The sequence below is a fragment of the Pimephales promelas genome, chromosome 10 (assembly GCF_988280905.1).
Source record: "Pimephales promelas chromosome 10, fPimPro1.hap1.1, whole genome shotgun sequence".
Taxonomy (NCBI): Eukaryota; Metazoa; Chordata; class Actinopteri; order Cypriniformes; family Leuciscidae; genus Pimephales; species Pimephales promelas.
Window position 1 is genome coordinate 28423136 of NC_142778.1, and position 20985 is coordinate 28444120.

General features: G+C 38.0%; 1 protein-coding gene across 3 annotated transcripts; it reads left to right on the forward strand.

The window, feature by feature from the left end:
• The first annotated feature begins 803 nt into the window (after positions 1 to 803).
• rspry1 (ring finger and SPRY domain containing 1) lies at positions 804 to 19504 on the forward strand. 3 transcript variants are annotated; one of them, XM_039693039.2, is made up of 15 exons: positions 804 to 1133; positions 2467 to 2978; positions 7589 to 7641; positions 9381 to 9493; positions 11307 to 11433; positions 11820 to 11878; positions 12542 to 12608; positions 12719 to 12850; positions 13170 to 13285; positions 15478 to 15621; positions 16341 to 16452; positions 16588 to 16690; positions 16775 to 16927; positions 17073 to 17177; positions 18456 to 19504. In XM_039693039.2, the coding sequence occupies exons 2-15, from the start codon at positions 2617 to 2619 to the stop codon at positions 18550 to 18552; spliced, it is 1743 nt and encodes a 580-aa protein (XP_039548973.1). In that variant the 5' UTR covers positions 804 to 1133; positions 2467 to 2616; the 3' UTR covers positions 18553 to 19504. The 3 variants fall into 3 exon arrangements, with proteins under 3 accessions (XP_039548973.1, XP_088972540.1, XP_039548974.1); XM_089116414.1 differs by lacking the exon at positions 804 to 1133 and adding an exon at positions 1296 to 1314; XM_039693040.2 differs by lacking the exon at positions 804 to 1133 and adding an exon at positions 1634 to 1780.
• Positions 19505 to 20985: the final 1481 nt, after the last annotated feature.

Consider the following 20985-nt stretch of genomic DNA (forward strand, 5'->3'; position numbering starts at 1 on the left):
TGTGGATTAACTAACGTTACATCACTTGAGTTTTTATTTTATCGATATAATACACTCGGGGCTGGATCGCCTAACAAAGATGTCAAAGATGTATGTTACACACAGCATTTGATTTATACATTTTTAAATTGAAATTTGTTTACACAACACTGTCTCTTGAGCAGAATTTGGTTTGTTTTACTGGTTGCTAGGAGGGGTTGGGTCCAGCATCATGTCATGTGCTGGAGATATGCGACGACACAAACGACGAATCGTTCTTTTGAATCACATCTTTTTATTTGAACCGATTCACTGAACCGAGTTGAACAATATGTTCATGAATTGGTCGGAACGGATCTTTCGGAAAAGAGCCGAGAGAACGAATTAACTTAAAATAACATGTTAAAAGGTTTGTCAACATATCAACATGCTATTAAATACATAGCATTTTAATAAAACATTTTGGGCGAAATGGTCGAATTAATTAAAACAAAATGTATTACCCTACTGTTTATTGTAACAGAAGGCAGGTTAGCTTCTAAATTACTTTGTTTTCATGAGCTGATTATTGGCTACAACAAAGGGAATGTGGAAACAACAGATTAGCTTACAATAATTGGAAAGATGTTAATGTACTAAACAACAAAATGTGATATTTTTATTTTCTTTTTATTTAACAGTCTATGGTGACAACATGTAGCCTACAAAAACAGATACAACACCAGTCTGTCTGAATGACAACACGACCACATAATGACGCAATTATACTGACGTAAAGAACAGCGGAATCACTTTTGTAACCGGTTCTCTGCAATGAACAGCTCAAAAGAACCATTTCGCGGAAATGAGTCTGACTTCCCATCACTGACTACACAGAGCGCTCATTGATCCTTTAGCTATTTATCTCACACCGATTCCAGTCAGTCAGTGCTTTCAGTTCTCAGTCTAACGGTTACTTTCATTATCAAACACTGGCTGGATCTGTCTTTGTGTGTGGGTCGACAAATTGTTGATTGTTGAAGTGGTTGTGTATGAGAGAACGAATCATTTACTTCTTTACTGAGAAGTAAAGCACACACACTTCCCGTGTAGTCTTTGTGTTCGGCCTACGGATCAGTGCTGCTGCATTTACCGAAAATTCTCCACTTTACCTGGTGAGTAAATACTTGTCTCGGGAATATTTACTTTATTTGATGACAAAATACGTGGTAGTGTATGTGCCAAGTCAAGAGAAGCTTTAAACTGATGTTTTGTTCATCTGTTTGGAGGTGTGGCTAGTTGTATGTTTGCTAACGTTAATTTCTGACATGATGAAAAAGGCTGTTTCAAGACCGAGTAAGTTGCCTGTCTAGACAGCATTGTTGGAATTATATTTACGTTCGTAACATTTGGGCATAGGCATGTGCGGTTTAAAAATCAGAATGTGTATATAAGGAGAAATTAGACAGAATGACTGCCTGAGTCACCATTTACTTTCAATATGATAATTCATAATATAAGTCCATGGTGACTTACGCTGTCAGTCGCAAGCCATCTGCCCAATATCTCTTTTTTTGCGTTTAATGGAAGAAAGAGAATAATGCAGGTTTTAAAATCTCAATGGCAGATATTTTATTTATAGATTAACTGTCCCTTTAAATGCTGCCTACGGAGACGGCTCACTAGAGTTTGAGACGCAGCCTCAGAGACTGAAGTTTATTGACGCTAATTTACTGAAATGACTGCGTGCTGTTTATAAGCTTTCAGCGGGTTTGTAAATTACAGTGACTGTGTACACTGGTCAGTGTTCATTCATTCATGTGTGAGTGGATTGTTCTGTTTTAAAAGAGGTTTTCGTAAAGTTGTTTGGTGTGCTAACGTTAGCTGTTAGTTAGCCGCTGCTAACACTGACAACTGCTGTAATCGCGTTTCCTAGCAAGAATATATATATAGTTAAAAGTGTTTATAGTTTATGAATGTTTAATTACGTACTGTCTGCTGTTTAATGTAGTTATTACACACTATAAATAACCTTGTATAATCTGTGTATATGTTGGTTAAAATCAAATTAGTCAGGTTAGGTTTTAGATATTACTTGTAGGCTACAGTCTGTACTAGACACTTACAAACTTTATACCTTACAGCAAAACATCGTTCGCTAGACAAGACCTGGATATTATTGTAACTAATAAAATAATCAATAATGGCATAGTTACACCAATAGTATAAAATAATATTAATAATTAATATTATTATAATGCAAAATTTAATTAACAAATGTTGACCAAAATGCTGTATGTGTGTGTGTGTGTGTATATATATATATATATATATATATATATATACATGACATATATAATGCCATCATTAGAGAAGTGGATATAATCACTGTTTGAGTTTTACTTTGACAAGAATATTGGTAGTTCCTTTGATCATTCTATGTGCATGTTTGCATGGTCATGTTTTTCTGTCCACAATGATAATAATTTGATGCATAATCCTTTTCAGGAGTGAAAACCTACCAAACCTTAGGATGCGCGTTGACTGCACCATCAGCTCTGCACGTCTGCATCTGGCTGCTGATGGCCTGCAGTAGCACAATGACTGACATGTCTACCCGACCCGTACTGAGACACCCTCTAAAGTCCTTCAAATGATATGATAGTAGCCACCTGGATTGCATTCTGTGCCAGCAGGAGCCTCGTGCGGGTTCTACGACTCACCGTAGAACAGCTGCAGTCAGTGCAGTTTTGGCCCAGCCTCTCATCCGGTGGAGCCATGGGGAACAGCTGCGTGTGCAGAGAGGACAGTGATGTCGAGGAGGGATCAGCCCCTCGCAGGCAGCTCAGGCGAGTGGATAACTCTGTGTCTGATCCCCCAGAGGCCAGAGGCAGTCGGCCCAGGGACCCGGTTCGACCGCCCCGGCGAGGTCGAGGGCCGCACGAGCCACGTCGGAAAAAACAAAACGTGGACGGTTTGGTACTGGACACGCTGGCCGTCATCAGAACTCTAGTTGACAAGTGAGTGAACCTTTAATGACGAGGAGATCTGCAGAGATTTGTCATTAATTCTGGGTAGGAATGAATCATGTATGTCATCTCAATTTCAGTTCCTAATTTTTGTGCGTCAGCATTCAGCAATAACATCACTTTACTTTGACTAAAAGCATTGAACATACATTTGCATTGTGGGCTTGTTTTCCCAGTTGTTTACCACAGGGATGACACAACATCTGCAAGAGCTTGAACTTTTATAATAAAAAACCTTTTAATGTGCAGATCTTATTGAGAAGCCTGGCAGATCTCCGTAATGAGCATGCCATTATTTATTTATTCATTTGTTCGCACAGCACCACATTTAATCTTAATGTATTATTGCCCAAGACAGCAGCTTGAGATAACAGAGCGCTCCTTCATGTAGAGCTGTCGCGATAGTCAATATATCGACTTATCGCACGATATATGGAAACCAGTGCGATCATTTTTGGTGCCGCGATATATTGCAACAGATAATTTGTTTTACTATTAAGAATAATAATTAGATTCATTTTTACAATAAAATGAATGTCATGAGCATTTTAGTTGATCGCGCTTCCTCTGTCATCTTGTCTGCACGCGTCCACCACATACACACACACACAGGGAGAGAGCGGACACCGGCAGGTGAAGAGTAGGCGTGAACCAAAACTGCATTTTAAAGTGTTCTCGTGACATCTACAGCGAGCCAGACAGTTAGGAAGAACGAGTCCAACATGGAATTAATTGATTTCAAAGCCACAATCTTCAGCTCCGGTGTGGGAACATTTTGCCTTTAAGCCGAACGAGAGAGGAGAGATAAACGTGAACGAGCGGGTATGTCGACTGTGTTTTAAAACAGTCGCAACGCGACGAGGCAACACAACAAACTTAAAATCGCACCTAAAACATAACCATCCCACCCAGTGTTTCAACCTGGGAACAACAACAGCAGCTGGAGTTGGAGAGGGGCCTTCTTCCAGACAGTTATGTTGCAGATGCATTTTCCCGTCCCGACAGTGCAAATATAGCAGTAAACGTGACAGCGCGAAATGGCGCACACTCACGGATAGCGTAACTCTGGTGTTGGTAAATTTCACTTTCTACACGAACTAGTTCAAAGTTCAGTTCACACATTTTAAAATGAATTAGTTCAGTTCATAGCTCATACTTCAAAAAAACTAATTAATTTATAGTTCTTTTTTCCATGCTGTGAGCTTTTTTCATTAGGCTGTTATTGTCACAGCCCATACAACCACAGACAACAATTATTTTAGCGACGGCCAGTTTGCGCAGAAATGTGAGATTTTTTTTTCCCATCCGCACTGACCTCATAAAATCCGTTTAAATGATCATACATCTCCTCACTCGCTGCTTTGTTGACGGTGGCCGCGGCGCGGTTGGTGTTGCCAGATTGGGTGTTTAAGGCTTGTTTACGTGTGTTTTAGCCGGGTTTTCGCCTGGAAGGCTCTATACAAATCGGCACCCTATTGTACGAAGGTAAGAGTTTAAACTGATAGAGCGTGCATTCGCAGACATACACCAGAATGAACGCGTTCATCAGGCAGTAATACAGTACATTCTTCAGTTCACTCAAATATGAACGCGTTCAGGCACTACACTACTATTTAGCCAAAGAGATGCAGCCATTATGCACGGTCGAAAAACCAGCATTTAAAAATATGAAATGTCCTGTTGATGCATCTGTGCCTTTGTGTGAGACACTTTAAAAGTTTAAATTGACATATTTCTTTGTTTTAATCTAGTTTTTGATACCTGAAACTTTTTTGTTAAGAATGTGTATTTATTTAGGCCTACTTGTTTTATTTATTTGGGATATTTTTTGTACACAATGTCTAAATATTGAATAGAATGAGAATAAATGTTCTTTGAAACAGTGTACTTGCATTATAATGCTATTATATTGTCATAGGTAATCAGTGGCATAAAATGGTCTGAAAATGACAATAATATCGTTTATCGCAATTAATTTTGGTGCAATATATCGCACAACAAAAAGTAGTTATCGTGACAGCTCTACCTTCATGTTTCTTTTAACAATTTGGCTGGATATCAGAGTCGCCAGTCACTCTTCCTCTTTGTCACATGTTTTTACACCTTCCTACATAGCCAGCCTACAGCTATCTCGTAATGATGGATGTTCACTTTAGACGAGAACTTCTATGCGGCCATCAGATTTGGTGTCTCTGAACCTGCCATCTTATTTGTAAAGCCTGCATATCTTTATATAGAGAATTACAGTTTTGACTTTTTTTGTTTCCCAAGAAAGACACCTAAAGGACACAAGAGGGAGTCTCTGCTTTCTTTTTCTTTTCTTTTCATTTCTTTTTTACTTTTCTTTTTCACAGCTGGAATATATTTTGGTTGCTCAACCACATCCTTTGACAGCCGTTTTTTTTTTTACATGCTTGCACCTTAAAGAGGTCATAATGGCACATGCACTTTTTCAAGTTGATTGTACTGAAATGTGTGTTGGCTGTGCCTGTACACAACCATCATATAATGATAAAAATCTATCCAGTGTTTTATTCTCCTTATAAGTTTTCCCCTGCCTCAGATTGAGCTGTTCGACCGTGTGACGTCACGCGTTTGGACACCCCTCCTACGATTGTTGATTGACAGTAGCGTATTTAATACTGTATAGTGTAAAATTGTATATTTTATATTAATCTTTGCAAATCGCTTGCACGCTTCGCAATGAATGCGGCTAGTTTACACTCAGGGCAGGGCACATTACGCCATGTTTTCAATATAATTCAATGTTTATAATGAACAACGCTTTATGGTTATTGTGTTATTACAAACTGAGTACGTGTACATCAGGAAACACATAGTGTTCATACATTTCACTAAGTTACTCTACCCTGCCAGTACACAAAGATAGATTAAAGTGACATTATGTTGACCAACCATTCAGAAACGTCCTGTTCGAGCCTTAATTGTCAAACATCTTTGCGTCCGTCATCTTGTTCGGGGTTCGACTCCAGTTCAAATTGATTCAATTGCAAAGATGTGTCCTCAGAGACTCCCACTGCCATTTTAAATCCAAAATATACCCTTAACTGTTGTCAAGGCAACACTCCACGTGCGGCAACACTCCACGTGCGTTGTGTCAAAGCACCCGCAGAACAGAGGGGCGGAGTGAGTGAAGCTCATTATCATTTAAAGGCATATTCACTGAAATTGCATGCTGAAAACAGTATTATTGTTTTCTTACAATACTAAGAATTTTTAATTAAAGTATGCTACAAACTTTTCATTTAGACCCTAAAGAAACAAATTAACTTTTCTGAAAATGGCATTAAATGGCTGGATGATATGGCTGTGAGAAACCTCTTGATTTCAGACTTTTGAGGGTCAATATTTGTATCTATTTCAATGTTTTTACTTCATTCAAGTTGTATTCTAAATGACGCACAATACACTTAATGCAGTTATACACTATGAACTCAACTGTGTACGGTCTCAAAAAGAAAAATTCTGTCATTAATGACTCACCCTCACGCCGTTCCAAACGCAAAAGACCTTTGTTCATCTTCTAAAGACAAACAAAGATATTTTTGATGAAATCCACGAGCCAACCCCCCACGGAATCGACGCAATTGCCACTTTCAAGGCCCAGAAAGGTAGTAAAGACATTGGTAAAATAGTCCATGTGACTACAATGGTGTTAAGAAGCGACGTGAATATTTTTTTTGTGCACAATAAAAAATGTCTTCCTTTCCGTATCAGTCTCTGAGGCTGTTCACGCGTAAACAGTGCAGTTCAGTGCTCGTTATTGGCCGGATCCTGCTTTAGTGCCACACGTATGCGTTGTGATGCTCTCATGAATGGCGTCAGAGACTGACATGGAAGAGAAGAAATTATTGAATATTGAAGTTGTTATTTTAGGGGGTTTTTTGCACACAAAAAATATTCTCATCTGACTTTAAATAAAAAAAAAAAGGTGTGGTGTGTGGATTGAGCAGAAAATCAGTGTTTGTCTAACTAGAACATGTCCCTGTGTGACCGTTACACAACAATCACACAGCAGTCAGACACCCATGGCTTGGGGCATTAGACTTCTCTCACTCTCTCTCACGCTTTCTTCTTTTTTTTCCAACCACCCTCATAGCTATCTTTTCCTTGTCCTCATTTGCTGTTTGAAAACATCACCCCACCAACCACTGATTTATGACTGACAAATGAACCACACTGTTGACACTCCACAGAGTAGAGGCAAATTTATTTTCCCTAAATGTCTCTGGTGGTGTTTGGATCGTGCCGGGCTCCAGGAGCACCTCAAGGGATTTTGCTATTGCTGTTTAGATTTACTGTTGCAGACCCAGGCTGCAAAATGGATGCATAGAGCCTAAAGCCAAAACAACCCCAGCAGCGGCAGTCTGCCCTCCAATAACAATCCGTCATGTGTCGCACAATCACCCATTATACCATTAGGCTTTCATAACTAATGTCTAGAGCAGCTAAGGTCTAAATAAGATGCTTACACACTTATGCACCCAGGGTATGAGGCACACTGGCAAATCATTTATATATTAGGTTGCTCTACTTTTTTTAAATTAACCTTTGTATGTGTTTTTTTTGTTTTGTTTCAGTGACCAAGAGCCGCCGTACTCCATGATCACACTGCATGAGATGGCAGAGACAGGTGAGTCTAAGACCCCTAAAACGCTGAAGAATTTTCATGTGGGCTTAAATTGTGATATTCTTAATGCTATATGCTAATATAAGCGGTTTCACTTAAAACTTTTGCTTATCCATTTGTCTAATATAGTACAATAAAATAATTGTATTTTTTTCTTAAATATTTTTTACAGTAAAATATATTACAATAGTAGTATTTCTTATTTTGTTTGTTTTATGATAATAATATATATTTTTTTTATTATATATTTGATGGTAGTATTGAAATATAATCACAAAATTGTGTCCAAATTATGCAGCCCTACAAACAACCTTGAGGTTTTTTTTTTAAATCACATTTTATAGTGCAATTTTTTATCAGAAAAATGGCTATTAAATTTTTCCTGCAAATCGTGCAGCCCGACCACCTCCTGAGGTGAAAGGATTGTTATCCACCTCAAATGCGTCTTTCACTGCCTTTAGGCTTGGCTTTTTATGATTGGGCAGCTATTCAATGCATGATGTATTAAAAAAACCCTAAAATACCTGAAGAGTGCAATCTGTTAGCATTCCTATTCATCCCTATGAATCATGGATGCTTGAAACTAACCAAACTAGATGGTGCCTTCTCCTTAATTATTTTCTGCTTGCTTGTTAAAAGATGTCTTCTTCATCTGCTAAAATAAAAAGCCAAAATGTGAAATGTTGAGTTTTTTTTTTTTTTAAGAGAGAATGAGTAGCTGCATTTGAATAGTCACCAGTGGAGAAACAGTGTAGCCAAAGTGAACCACCCAAACCTTGACTCCCTCTTTCCCAGCTTGTTTATTTTTCCATCAGGGGAACAAGTGCAGCTTGTTGTGTGACCCTCTGGCTACTGATTAAGTTGTTAGGCTGCTAATCTAACAGCGGAAGCTGTGGAAGCTCTGTGTATATTAGTGATGGGTGCTTTTTAAGTTTGGCTCGTGCCCTGTGCTGCCATTGTCATGCCGTTGCTCTGTTCTGTTGCATTAGCTGAAGTTAGACTTTAGCTAATGCCATGGCTCAGCTGTAGACTTTAGAGTCCCGTAGAGCCTCACAACTGCTGGAACAAAGACAGTGTATGATCATGACTATATGCTACACTGCTTGTGCTTGATTACAAGAGCTGTGTGCTCCTGTTTTGATACTTACCAAATTTAGCTTTTTTAATTACTCATGGATGTTAGCTTTACGCTGTAATGCTGAGGGGTTGTTTGGGTCTGTATATGGACCAGACTCTAATTGGGGGTAAAAATTGAGCAAGATCATGTGATCATGGGTTTCCAGCTTGCTTCTTTTCTTGTGCCATTGCCAAAGCCTGTGTGACGGTTGATTTTTATTTATACGTGCATCTGTCACTCCGAGCTGAGCCTGCATGTTGTGGTTTGAGACTGTGTGGCGTCAGGTGGCTGCTAAGATTTTCATGCAGGAGTAAACAGGTGGAAACATTTCCCTGGGCTTTAAGACTCGTATCAAAACTCTCTGAAGAGCATTTTAGTGTAGTATAATATGTAGTAATTTTAGCAATTTATCTCATTTGGTCATCATCATCATCATAGACCATCTGCTCTCAAGATGTTGGCATTGAAAACCCATATCAGTCAAACAATAACTTTCAATGGTGTGTGAAAGCATAGTCATAATAATGGCTCTGTAATACACAAAGTATATCGCATAGACCGAACTTCTGTTTCTTCTTCCCCATCCTCATTTTGTCTCTGTCCCTTTCTGTTTCTCACTCTGTAGATGATGGCTGGTTGGAAGTGGTGCAGTCTTTGATTAGGGTAATTCCTTTGGATGACCCACTAGGACCAGCCGTAATAACCCTTCTATTGGATGAATGCCCTTTGCCCACCAAAGTGAGTTCCCATCTGCATTACCACACAACTTTGACTGCCATATTATTTTTCCATCTCTGTTATCACTAATGGGCAGTAATGCAGCTCTATCTTTGGTCGCACTTTGAAAATGGACCACAACATTTCCCTAGTATTTGAGTTTATGTTGCTTTTGAGGAAAATTCCTCTCCCTGTCTGTCTAAGCATCTAATGATATCATTAGATGCTTCTGAAATGTTTCTTTTACACATTTTATGTTGATGTCAAGATTAAAAACGTTTTATAGTTTCTGTTTACAGTTTATAATTCAGACAGAATTGCGCATTAAGCCTGTTTTATGCTTCTGCTTCGAATCGACGGCATACCGCCGCATACGTCTGCGTTGCCCACGAATCCCCTCCACCGTAGCTCGACGTACACCTCCAAAAAAATGTAACTATGCATATGCGTGAGGCTACGCAGACCACAAAGGCTGTGATTGGTTAAATTATACATCATTTCCGGAGTGTAGCTTTTCTGGTTTCCACTGTTGTTAGGAAAATGCAAGTGTTCGTGCCCATGCATCCGTGCCATCCAGTGTGCGCTCCACACTCCCACAGACACTTGGATATGTGTCAAAATCTTGTGTTTATTTGGGATAATCTTAGCACTGAATTATTATTGTCCAACCTGTATTATGAATGAGATGTGACGAATTGCTTTGTTCCTTTTTTTGGATAAAAGCATCTTCTACATGTAGCCTAATAAATGTTATAACATGATATTGATATTAATTATTATTTTATAGATATTAATTATATTAATTTGATAATTATGATATAAATATGTTAATTTTTTTTTTTTTTTTGCGGACACGGACCCAAACACACCGCGTCTTCTAAGCCAGGTGACTGTAAATGCACAAAACCCTTATTCCATTGCAGTTTGGCGAAATATTCCTTTTTCAAATTGCCTGAAAAACCTTCTCATGTAAGCGTAAACTTTTTTGCGATAAACAGGATTTTTTGCGAAAGAGACGTGTTTCCATTGTGCGTATCTTCAATTCGGAATTTCAATTTGCGCAATTTGAAGGGTAATGGAAACCGGCTATTGTCGGAAATGAAAAAGTGGAACCGGCACACGGAACCAAAACAATCTAGCAAAGAGATTTGCGAACCACACACCCGGCCACGACGCTGTGGAGTTGACGCAGAAGCATAATGAGGCCTTAAGACAGGTCTTATGATTTTATAACTGGTTTCATACTGATGCTAAATGTATCAATCATTTGTTATTAATTGTCCTCTTTTGGCTTATTAAATGTCCTCTTTTGGCTTGAGTCCATCAATTTCCAAGTGAAAAAAAAGGTCAAAAATTATCTTTTTTTTTGTAAAGTATTTCATTCAGTAGGTTATCTATGAAGTAACTATATTGTGATTGTATATCAAGATTTTTTATGCTTTTATTCTGCAAGGATGCATTAAATAGATCAAAAGTGACAGTAAAGACATTATTTAAAAAAGAATGCTTCAAATTCAATTAAATCCTGAAAAAAAATCCGTTTTTAATATTGATAATAAGAAATGTTTCTCAAACACCAAATCAGAATATTAAAATAAATTATGAAGAATCATGTGACTGCTGCAAAGTCAGCTCTTCCATTAAATACATTACATTTGAAAATATATTAAAGTAAAAAAAATAAATTAATATGTCACAATATTACTTTTTTCCTGTATTTTTGATACAAAAAATTCAACCTTGGTGAGCATAAGAGACTTCTTTCAAAAACATTAAACAATTCTGACTTGTTTACAAATTCAAGCATTGATGAAGAGTTAATTGTTTTTTTCAGGATGCTCTGCAGAAGTTGTCGGACATGTTGAATCTGAGTGCTGCTGTGGCGCGTCAGGATGCCCTCATCCCAGCCAAACACCGCAACACCACAGCAGTCCTGGGCTGTCTGGCTGAGAAACTGGCTGGTGAGGGACATGCAGATGCACACACATGCAGACACACTACATTTGATGTCCAGTTATTATTGTAAACAATTTCATGTAAGGGACCAGATTTTAAGATTGTTTAAAATGAATCCTAGATCTGTTGCATCTTTGCACTAGCATGTTCCTCTGAAGCTAAAGAGCTGCGTTTGCAGTCTGTGAAGACCTGTCATGTCTGAGCATGCTGCAGGCTCCCTTAGAGGCCTGTGATTTGACAGCTCTGCTGAGGCTGCAGCACACAAACACATGCACACACTGTCCAGTTCTCTCAGTTTGAAGACATGTGCTTCTGTTTTTAAGGTCAAACACATTGCCCAAAGGAATCATTTGGTTAATACTGGGGTACTTCATCTTGTTACTTTCTACAGGTCCAGCGAGCATTGCGCTCCTCAGCCCTGGAACTCTGGAGTACTTACTGGAGAGTTTGGTGAGAGAATTGAGTGTTTTATTACACATACCGACTAAAAGGGTAGTTATAGTCAGTAAGGCTAAATAATACTTTTATTCAGACTAAATAAATTCATCAGGGGTTTTCACAAAAATATTACGCTGAACAATTTTTTTCAAGATTGATAATAATAAATGTTACTTGAGCATCAAATTAGCATATTAGAATGATTTCGACACTGAAGACTGGATGAATGATGCTTCAAAATGCAGCTTTGCCATTACAGGAATAAATTCAGTTTCAAATGATATTAAATAGAAAATGGTTATTTTAAATTGTAATAATATTTCACAATATTGCTAATTTTTTTACTGGATTTTTTAACAATTGAAGGCAGATTTGGTGACCATCTTATGGCCTACTTTCAAAAACATTTAAAAAATCATACTGACCCCAAACCTTTGAACAACAGTGTTTAATTGCATAAATCTTTCAATTCTGAAACTTTTAACATTTATTAGCGGACAAATTTATTTGTAAAAATGTAAATGCTCAAAAGTGTAGAATGTGGCCACTTTAAAGCTAATCTAAACAGTTCCTCATCCCAGTTTGGAGAGCTCCTTTTATGTTAATGCTGTAGTTTTGCATGATTGTTTTAATGCTGGTGTCAAAGCCATTAATGTGGTCTTCTTGGTCTTCTAGAGTTCTGAGGCCCATCCCACTGTCATGCTGTTTGCTCTCATCGCTTTAGAGAAGTTCTCTCAAACCAGTAAGTATAACTCAGTTCAATATCAACTATAACTGTCAGTTCAAAATCTTCAAACAGGAACTTTTTTTTGGGGAAAAGGGTACTTTAATGAGAACCTGTCTTTGTCTCAGGTGAGAACAAGTTAACCGTGTCGGAATCATGTATCAGTAAACGTTTGTCTGTTCTGGAGTCCTGGTCAGATCATCCTGACTACCTAAAGCGTCAAGTGGGCTTCTGTGCCCAGTGGAGTCTTGATAACCTCTGTAAGTAACTTTAATTGCAAATGGTATGCGTAACTTTTTTTGAATGGAAATCAGGACTTTTGGTGTGTTGTAGCTTTTACTGAGACTTTTTAAATGAAGAAGAACCTAAGAAATAAATATTTTCCACAGAATATAAAATCTTTTCAGTATTTTTTTAAATATCCTTCTGAATTCTATGCACTTGCTATGGGGAAAACACAATTAGCATTAATGGTTATCTTAACTGTTTGTTTTGTGATGATTTTATAGATAGATATTATATTAATATTCTTGTATATCTCACTGATAATTTTATCTTTTGTTACTCTTTGACCTGTAGTTATCAAAGAGGGGCGCCAGTTTACCTATGAGAAGGTGAACTTAAACAACATCAATGCCATGCTGAACAGTAATGACGTCAGCGAATATCTCAAGATCTCTCCTACTGGACTTGAGGTGAGAGACAAACCATTATTGTAAGTGTCGATAACATTCTGCTAAATGGATTTAGATATTATAAGATGTGTTCAACAGAATGGAACAAACTTCTCTCTGATTGGTAGATAAAATATATTTATTTAGAGCTCTTGCAAAATGCAAATAAAAACCAATGAAATGTACACACAGGGCATGAGGGGTGTTGTAGAGTAATTATTTTTTGCAGTCTTAGGCCTTGTTTTACACTGTCAGTAAAATGTGACCCAATTCCAATTTATTGAGTTTTATAGACATTGTTTCTTATTCAAAAGTGGTGTTTTGCAACTTCACATATCACAGAGCATGAAGCATATTTCGTGTTCGTCCATCTGTGCAAGATAATTAGGCATGGTTGATATGCTTTCTACTGATACAAAGCTTAATGCTAAATCCTGAAGTATTCCTTTAAGATTATCATGCCAGATTTAGCACCTCACGGAGAAGCGGATGTAAACTAATGGCTCGTTTCCACTGAGGGGTACGGTACGGTACAGTACGGGTCGGGTCGGGTACACCATGATCAGGCTTGCGTTTCCACCGCCAACAGTACCCTTACTTGATAGGCATGGTATGCTGGAAAGAAGCGATCAACGTCATTTTCGCGCGAAGAAAGCGACATAGTAAACAGCAATGGATGACAGACAGCAGATCTTGTTCTTGCTTCTCGGCATGTTTGTCACTAGAAACAAGCGCTGGCATTAGGCGTTTCCAAGAAGCCAACGCAAAGTCCGACTGATGATCCCGAGGACGCGAGTCCAGTAATTCTGTTAATGGAACAGCGCGTTCTTGAACGCGGCACTCTGCTCGTTCTGGCTATGCGACTCAGGTTTTCTCTGTATGTTCATTTTAGGCAACAAAAAAACGAAATATGTTATAAAACACCACTCTGCTTCTTTTCGATTTCATTTCAATACATTTTAAACATTCTAAAGCACACAAATGTGATTCAGGCAAAGCATAGCCTATTGATTATATTCACTGCATGTAGCCTATATATGTAACGTTATATTTATAAAATATAAAACAACCCTGCCTCTTTTCGTTTAAATGTAAAAATATTAAACATATTCCAGGCAATATGTAATGTAATGTATTGCATAGGCTATCGCATTGGTACAAATGTTGCAATAAACATAGCCTACAGATGATCTTGTAATAAAATAAAATCTCTTTTTGTTGAATTTCAGTTTTATCAATAATAGCCATTATAAAGGTATAAGTAAAAAGTACAAAAAGATATACAGTAAAGCTTAAATAACATCAAGAAACAATTCAGTCAGTTAAATATACAAATTCAGCGCTCTAAGATGTGAAACTTCACGTAGCCTTCTGCCAAAAATATTGGCCAGGGAACGAGTTATAGATTCACAAGACCAAAGATTACCTGTTAGGTTTATACAAGACGAACTATATCTCATGTTTAACAACTACAGAGAAATCCGAGTCAGCGGCAAACATCAGAACGACTAGCCGAGGAAAGGCTGTTCCAGGCGGGGGACACGATCGCGAGCGTCCAGTGATTGCTTGGAATGGATCTCAGTCAAATTATCATAAATCTGTAAATAAACCACAGATTTGAGCTTTAAAAAACTACTTTTTCACCTGAAAAACTCTTAAAACTACATTTCGTGACACAATAACAGTAGTAATATATTTCAACTGTATGTTTCTAATGCCCTTGTAGCACGAGCAAGTGACGATACTCTGTCCACCAATCACCGTTCTGCAGTGAGTCTAGCTCCACCTTTTAGTACCCTTTCACTGTGCTAGGTACCCCAACGGAAGGGTACCCAAAAAGTGGTACGGTTCGGCTTTTTGGTACCATTCACAACTTTTGACAGTGGAAACGCAAATAATTGCGTACCGAACCGAACTGTACCCTACCGTACCACTCAGTGGAAACGAGCCATAAATGGATACATTGTCGCGGCAACTTGCTGTAGACAATTATATGAGGAGACATCATAAATGCAGTCGTGTTGACACATTTCGACCAGCCATTCCTCCATCTCTGTGGCCGTACAGCTGCTTATTTTACTGTTTCTCATTGGGTATTGTGGAAGTACCCCCCCCCCTCCCCTTTACGGAAGAACAGCTAGTTATAACCATAAAAGACAAGTAATGAATTGTGATTAGTTTCTCTTATGTAAGCAATCTTTTTTTTCCCCTAGGCTCGTTGTGATGCGTCTTCATTTGAGAGCGTCCGCTGCACATTCTGTGTGGATTCGGGGGTTTGGTACTATGAGGTTACAGTCATCACCTCTGGTGTCATGCAAATTGGCTGGGCAACCAAGGACAGCAAGTTTCTAAACCACGTGCGTTTCTGGTTACGTTTAGATATTTCTCTACAATATTTACTCTATACAATGTTATTTTGTTTTTAATACATTAATAAGAAAAGTTCTGTGTCACATTAAAGGGATAGTTCACTTTGAAATTTATTTTTGATATGTTTTAGCTTACCTCAAGGGCATCCAAGATGTAGGTGTCTTTGTTTCCACAGTATCTTCAATTTTGACATTTTTCGGTCAAACCGTTGTTGTCTGTCAGTCATATAATGGAGGTATGGGGGTCCACGTCAAAGAGCATGCCCAGAGAAGTCCAAATTAAACATGATTTAATGACTCGTGAATGTAAGTACACACTGATGGCCTAAGACACGAAACGAGCGGTTTGTGTGAGAAAACGAACAGTATTTATATAGTTTTTACCTCTACGTCGAACTGATCTGAATCAGATGTCCAACTGAACCGAACTGAACCGTGTCCAACGTTACGCCGGAAGTGATCTCTCGCGCGTCTACATCACCGACGCATTGTTTACACGGATATTTCGGAAGTTTTACTTTACACTAAACATATTTAGATCTATCTAAAAAATGTCAAAATTGAAAATGCTGTGGAAACAAAGACACCTACATCTTGGATGCCCTTGAGGTAAGCTAAAACATATCAAAAATTAATTTCAAAGTGAACTATTCCTTCAATGAAGAAAGAAACTAAAGTGAGGAGAATGTATTTGTGTGTTTGTACAGGAGGGTTATGGGATTGGAGATGATGAGTACTCATGTGCGTATGATGGCTGCAGGCAGCTGATCTGGTACAACGCTCGCAGTAAACCTCACTCCCACCCCTGCTGGAAAGAAGGTTTGTGCGGTGCTTCCTGTTCAGCACCTGTAACTCAATTATTTGATGATTTCTTGCATTTAGTGTATTTCTTCATTTTAGGGGAAAAAAAGTCGTTTGCAAAGATTTGTGAGCAGTGTTTTCTGGAATTTCTAGGTGATGCCATTGGCTTCCTGCTGGACCTCAGCAAGAAGCAGATGATTTTCTATCTGAACGGACACCAGCTGCCTCCTGAGAAGCAGGTGTTCTCCTCTGCCACGTAAGAAAGACTCATTTTCTTTACCACAAGGCTTAAAACAAATGTTTACGGAGCTTTTTTAACACTTGCTTTACCTTGTCTTAGGTCTGGCTTTTTCGCTGCAGCCAGTTTCATGTCCTACCAACAGTGTGAGTTCAACTTTGGAGCCAAGCCCTTCCGCCATCCCCCCTCCTTCAAATTCAACACATTTAATGAGTTTGCCTCGCTCGCATCAGACGAGAAAATCATTCTGCCCAGGTTTGCACTGTTTATTATTAGACTTCTGTACAAATTATCAATGACTTATGTAAATGTGAATAATGCATTAGTTATCACTCATACCGTTCATTCATGCCAAACAAAGAGCACATAAAATTGCTGGTTCTCTGTCTTTTTATTTCAGACACCGGCGCCTGGCTTTGCTCAAGCAGGTTAGCATCAGAGATAACTGCTGCACCCTCTGCTGTGACCAGATGGCTGACACTGAACTGAGACCCTGTTTGCACAGGTACAAAGTTCAGCATATAGAATCAGTGTTTACACCACTGGGTTTATGGGTAAAGAGATGTGATGGAGGCTCACAGTTTGCTCAAGAAAGCTGGCTTTGTGTGCTTGGCTGAATTGGAGTAGATAAAACCAGCTGTTGCTATGAGAATTAAGACATTTAGAACCTATTTGTCCTTTTTTTCTCTCTCTATATTTTACCCTCTTGAAATTAGACCAAAATGAGTTTAGTAAGATAAGTATGATAGTGTGTGATTAATAAATATTTATCATATTTTTCTTTGTTCCATAATAGCTATTAGCTAATTAATGTGCATTAACTGCAACAGTTGGGGTACCTGAAGTAAAAATCCTATCCATTTTTCCTATTCATTAGGCGAATAGATTTTTAACGATGACTTGTAAATATGAGCTAAAAGGTTGTAATTAGCTTTTTGATTAAGCCATCAGGCTACATTATTTCAACGTTTTTTTTTTTTAAATAGCCGTGTTTAAAGGAGTAGTTCACTTTAAAAAAAACTTTTGCTGATAAAGATATCCATGTCATTCTTTCTTCAGTCGAAAAGAAATGAAGGTTTTTGATGAAAACATTCCAGGATTTTTCTCCATATAATGGACTTTACTGGTAACCAAATGGTTCAAAGTCCAAAAGACAGTTTCGGTGCAAACTGTTCAAAGGGCTTTAAACGATTCCAGACAATGAATAAGAGTCTTAAGCGAAACGATCGCTCATTTAAAAAAAAATTTTTATAAGCTCAAATGGTCGCCTTGCTCTGTTCTGTGATTCGCGTTTGTGTTTGAACTCGTTTTATCAAAATGAACGAATCTTTTTTCGTGTCATTTTCATTCAACGAACAAAATGAACGAATTGACTCAGAAAATATTATTCGTTTTTTATTCGATTATGTCCTTCGCAGTGCTTAATTTGATCTTTACCTCATTCCCTCTTTCATCCATACCTTTTTTTTTCTTTTTGTCTGATTTTTAAATATTTTTTTTGCTTCAAAATGTTGCGATTTACTTCGCTAGTTGGATTGGTTCATGGCTTAAAACTCTTTAACAAAGACAAAAAATAAATGAGAAAAATTTGCTATTAGTGATTTAGGACTCACACCTAAGATGGATATTCATTTTAAGATTATAATTAACAGGATTATTAAAACAGTAGGGTTTTTAAAGATGGGATGTCATGGGACATTTAACCTATTATTGATTACTGTTATATCTTCTCTTTGTGCTGAACAATTTACTCATCTTCTGTTTCTTTGTGTGATGTCTTCAGTGGGATTTGTATGGAGTGTGCCTTACAGCTGGAAACGTGCCCACTGTGTCGCCAAGACATCCAGACACGAGTCAGACTCATTTCCCACGTGTCCTGACATCAGCCCACCAACCCTAGATGTGGACTTTCCCCCCTCAAGCTTCCATCCTGTCCAGTCCCCCCATCCGAGAAATCAACCTGACCAATCGAATCATGATGCTGTCTCAGGATTGGATGCGGGAGGGTGGACATTTGACAGATGGAGTAGACCTTCCTTGAAACTGGAGGGAAGAAGAGAGTGAAAACTACACTGTTGCACTCCAAGGCAGCCCCAATCAGATGGTTGTTGAGCGAAGCTGGGGGTTTTTAATCTGCTTTTCCAGGAACAGATAAATTATGGAACAAATGCATCCATTATATGCTGATCTGTCTTTGAGTCTCTCCCCTCAAGCTGTGGTCAGGGTCTATTGTGTGTCTGTTCAGACTTGTTGAATATATATGTGATGCCCTAATGTTTTTTTTTTTAAGTTACAATCTCATCAGGAAACACCAGTGTCATAACCACTTTGTTTCCTCTTTATGTTCATGCCTGCCTCAGAAAACCCATTATTATTCTGCTCCCATCAGACTTGATTGTACTTGAAACTGTTTTGGTTTGATTGCCCCACATTCTGAATATGATTGTGTCTTGATGTCTTGATGAATCAAGACACTGTGATTTATTTTTATTTTTAATAATAGTATTTTACAATGATGTATAATGCAAAGTCCATTTAGAAATAAATGAAGCCAAATTACATTGGGTAAAATGACAGAATTGAGTGAGAACTGATTCCATCAGACTAAAAAGCAATCCTTAAATGAGATTTGGGGTAATTTTGTGTGTTTTCTGCCATGGTTAATGCACATATCAGTGCCCTAATGCTGCTGATGCTAAATGTGAACTTTCTTAAGCAGTTAGAGACTGAAATCTCCAGCGCTCCCAAAGATAAGAGAGTATGATTGAATTAAGAATCTTTCACTTTTTTGAATTATGATGTTTGTAATAAATGTCTGTTTTATGTGTTGCACGATTGTCGTTATCTGACATTATTTACTCATTCGGCAGATTTGCGTTCATTTCAAAATCCAAATGCACCAAAGAGCTAAATGCAACTATAAAGTGATATATTATCTGTTGCAAATTGCTTTTATGAGTAAATGATGGCTACATGCCTCATAGTCCTTAGCATAGATGTCCATAATAAAGGATAGATGTCTTACGACAGAGTCTCAATCGTTCTCACCGTCGGCCAGCCATCTACAGCAAGCTTTTTGACAAGGTCTGTGGTAACTTACCTGATACAAGGTGAGTGATTTGCACAAATCTTAATACAGAACGCATGGCGTGAGATGCAGGGGCTATTCCAATTCTGTTCCATGCCGGCTGAGAAATGATGCATCCACCTTCCAGAGGCTGTTGCAAGACCCACCTTTATTGATGCAGCCTGATCTCAACTAACCTTTTCAGGTGCAGACTGATGCCAGTGATGTGGGACTGGGAGCTATTCTCACCCAGCAAACCCCTGAGGGGGAAAGAGTAATAGCATATGCTTCAAGGACATTATGAGGAGCAGAACTAAATTACTCCACATCAGAAAAAGAGTGTCTGGCTGTGGTCTGGGTGGTGAAAAAAATAGAGGAATTACCTTGATGGGAGGCAGTTTGATATCTACAGCGACCAATAGCCTTTGATAGTCCCAAAACCTCCTCTCAATTGATCCGGTGGACCCTTAGGTTTCAGCAGTTTAACTTCCAAGTACATCACTGGAAAGGATGTCTCAACCTAGGTCCCGATGCCTTGTCACGAGTATGTCAGTCTGTGGCAGGATGTGCACTGTTTGTTTGTTCTGTTATTTATTATACAGAATTACAAGTAATCTTTGTGACTACTGAGGTCAGACACAGCTGGATTAATTAGTTTGTCCAATAATGGAAGACAGGAAATAAGGAGCTGGCTGAAGTTCGGAAAGTAGTGCAGCTGTGCATAAAGCCAATTGTCCCCCCCCAAAAAAGGGTTTTGTTTTGTATTTGATGGGTTTCCAAAATGAAAGTTTGGTGAAACTGTGATATAAATATACTATACTCTTGTAGCCTACATCTTAATCTAATCCAATAATACAATTATTATTAAAACTAATTTCTTCCATGTTATAATTTTAACAGTAAGCCTCTGTTGTGTAGCAGTTGTTTGCCAAACAATTAAAAGTCTTGTTTAAATTGAATTTGAATAAAAGATAAATTAATGTTTTATGCCTTCATTTGATTACCAGAAAATTTTAAATACACAATACAGAATTTCTTAAATAAATAAATAATTAAAAAACATTTTGGGGCCAACCTATTATTACTTTTTTTTTTTTTTATAAATTCAATTAATTTATTAATTAGACATGTTTTTGATTAAACCACATAGACAAAATAAAACAGAAAAAAGCACAAAACTGGGAAAAATAAAATGGAATTTGAAGAAAAAAACATTAAGAATGTATCTTTTTGTTCCCTCCTAATA

Coding starts and splice junctions, on each gene's coding strand:
- rspry1 (XM_039693039.2), top strand. CDS start 2,617: ATGATAGTAGCCACCTGGATTGCATTCTGTGCCAGCAGGAGCCTCGTG. Junction 2,979..7,588: donor ATCAGAACTCTAGTTGACAA/GTGAGTGAACCT, acceptor GTTTTGTTTCAG/TGACCAAGAGCCGCCGTACT. Junction 16,928..17,072: donor GAGAAAATCATTCTGCCCAG/GTTTGCACTGTT, acceptor TTTTTATTTCAG/ACACCGGCGCCTGGCTTTGC.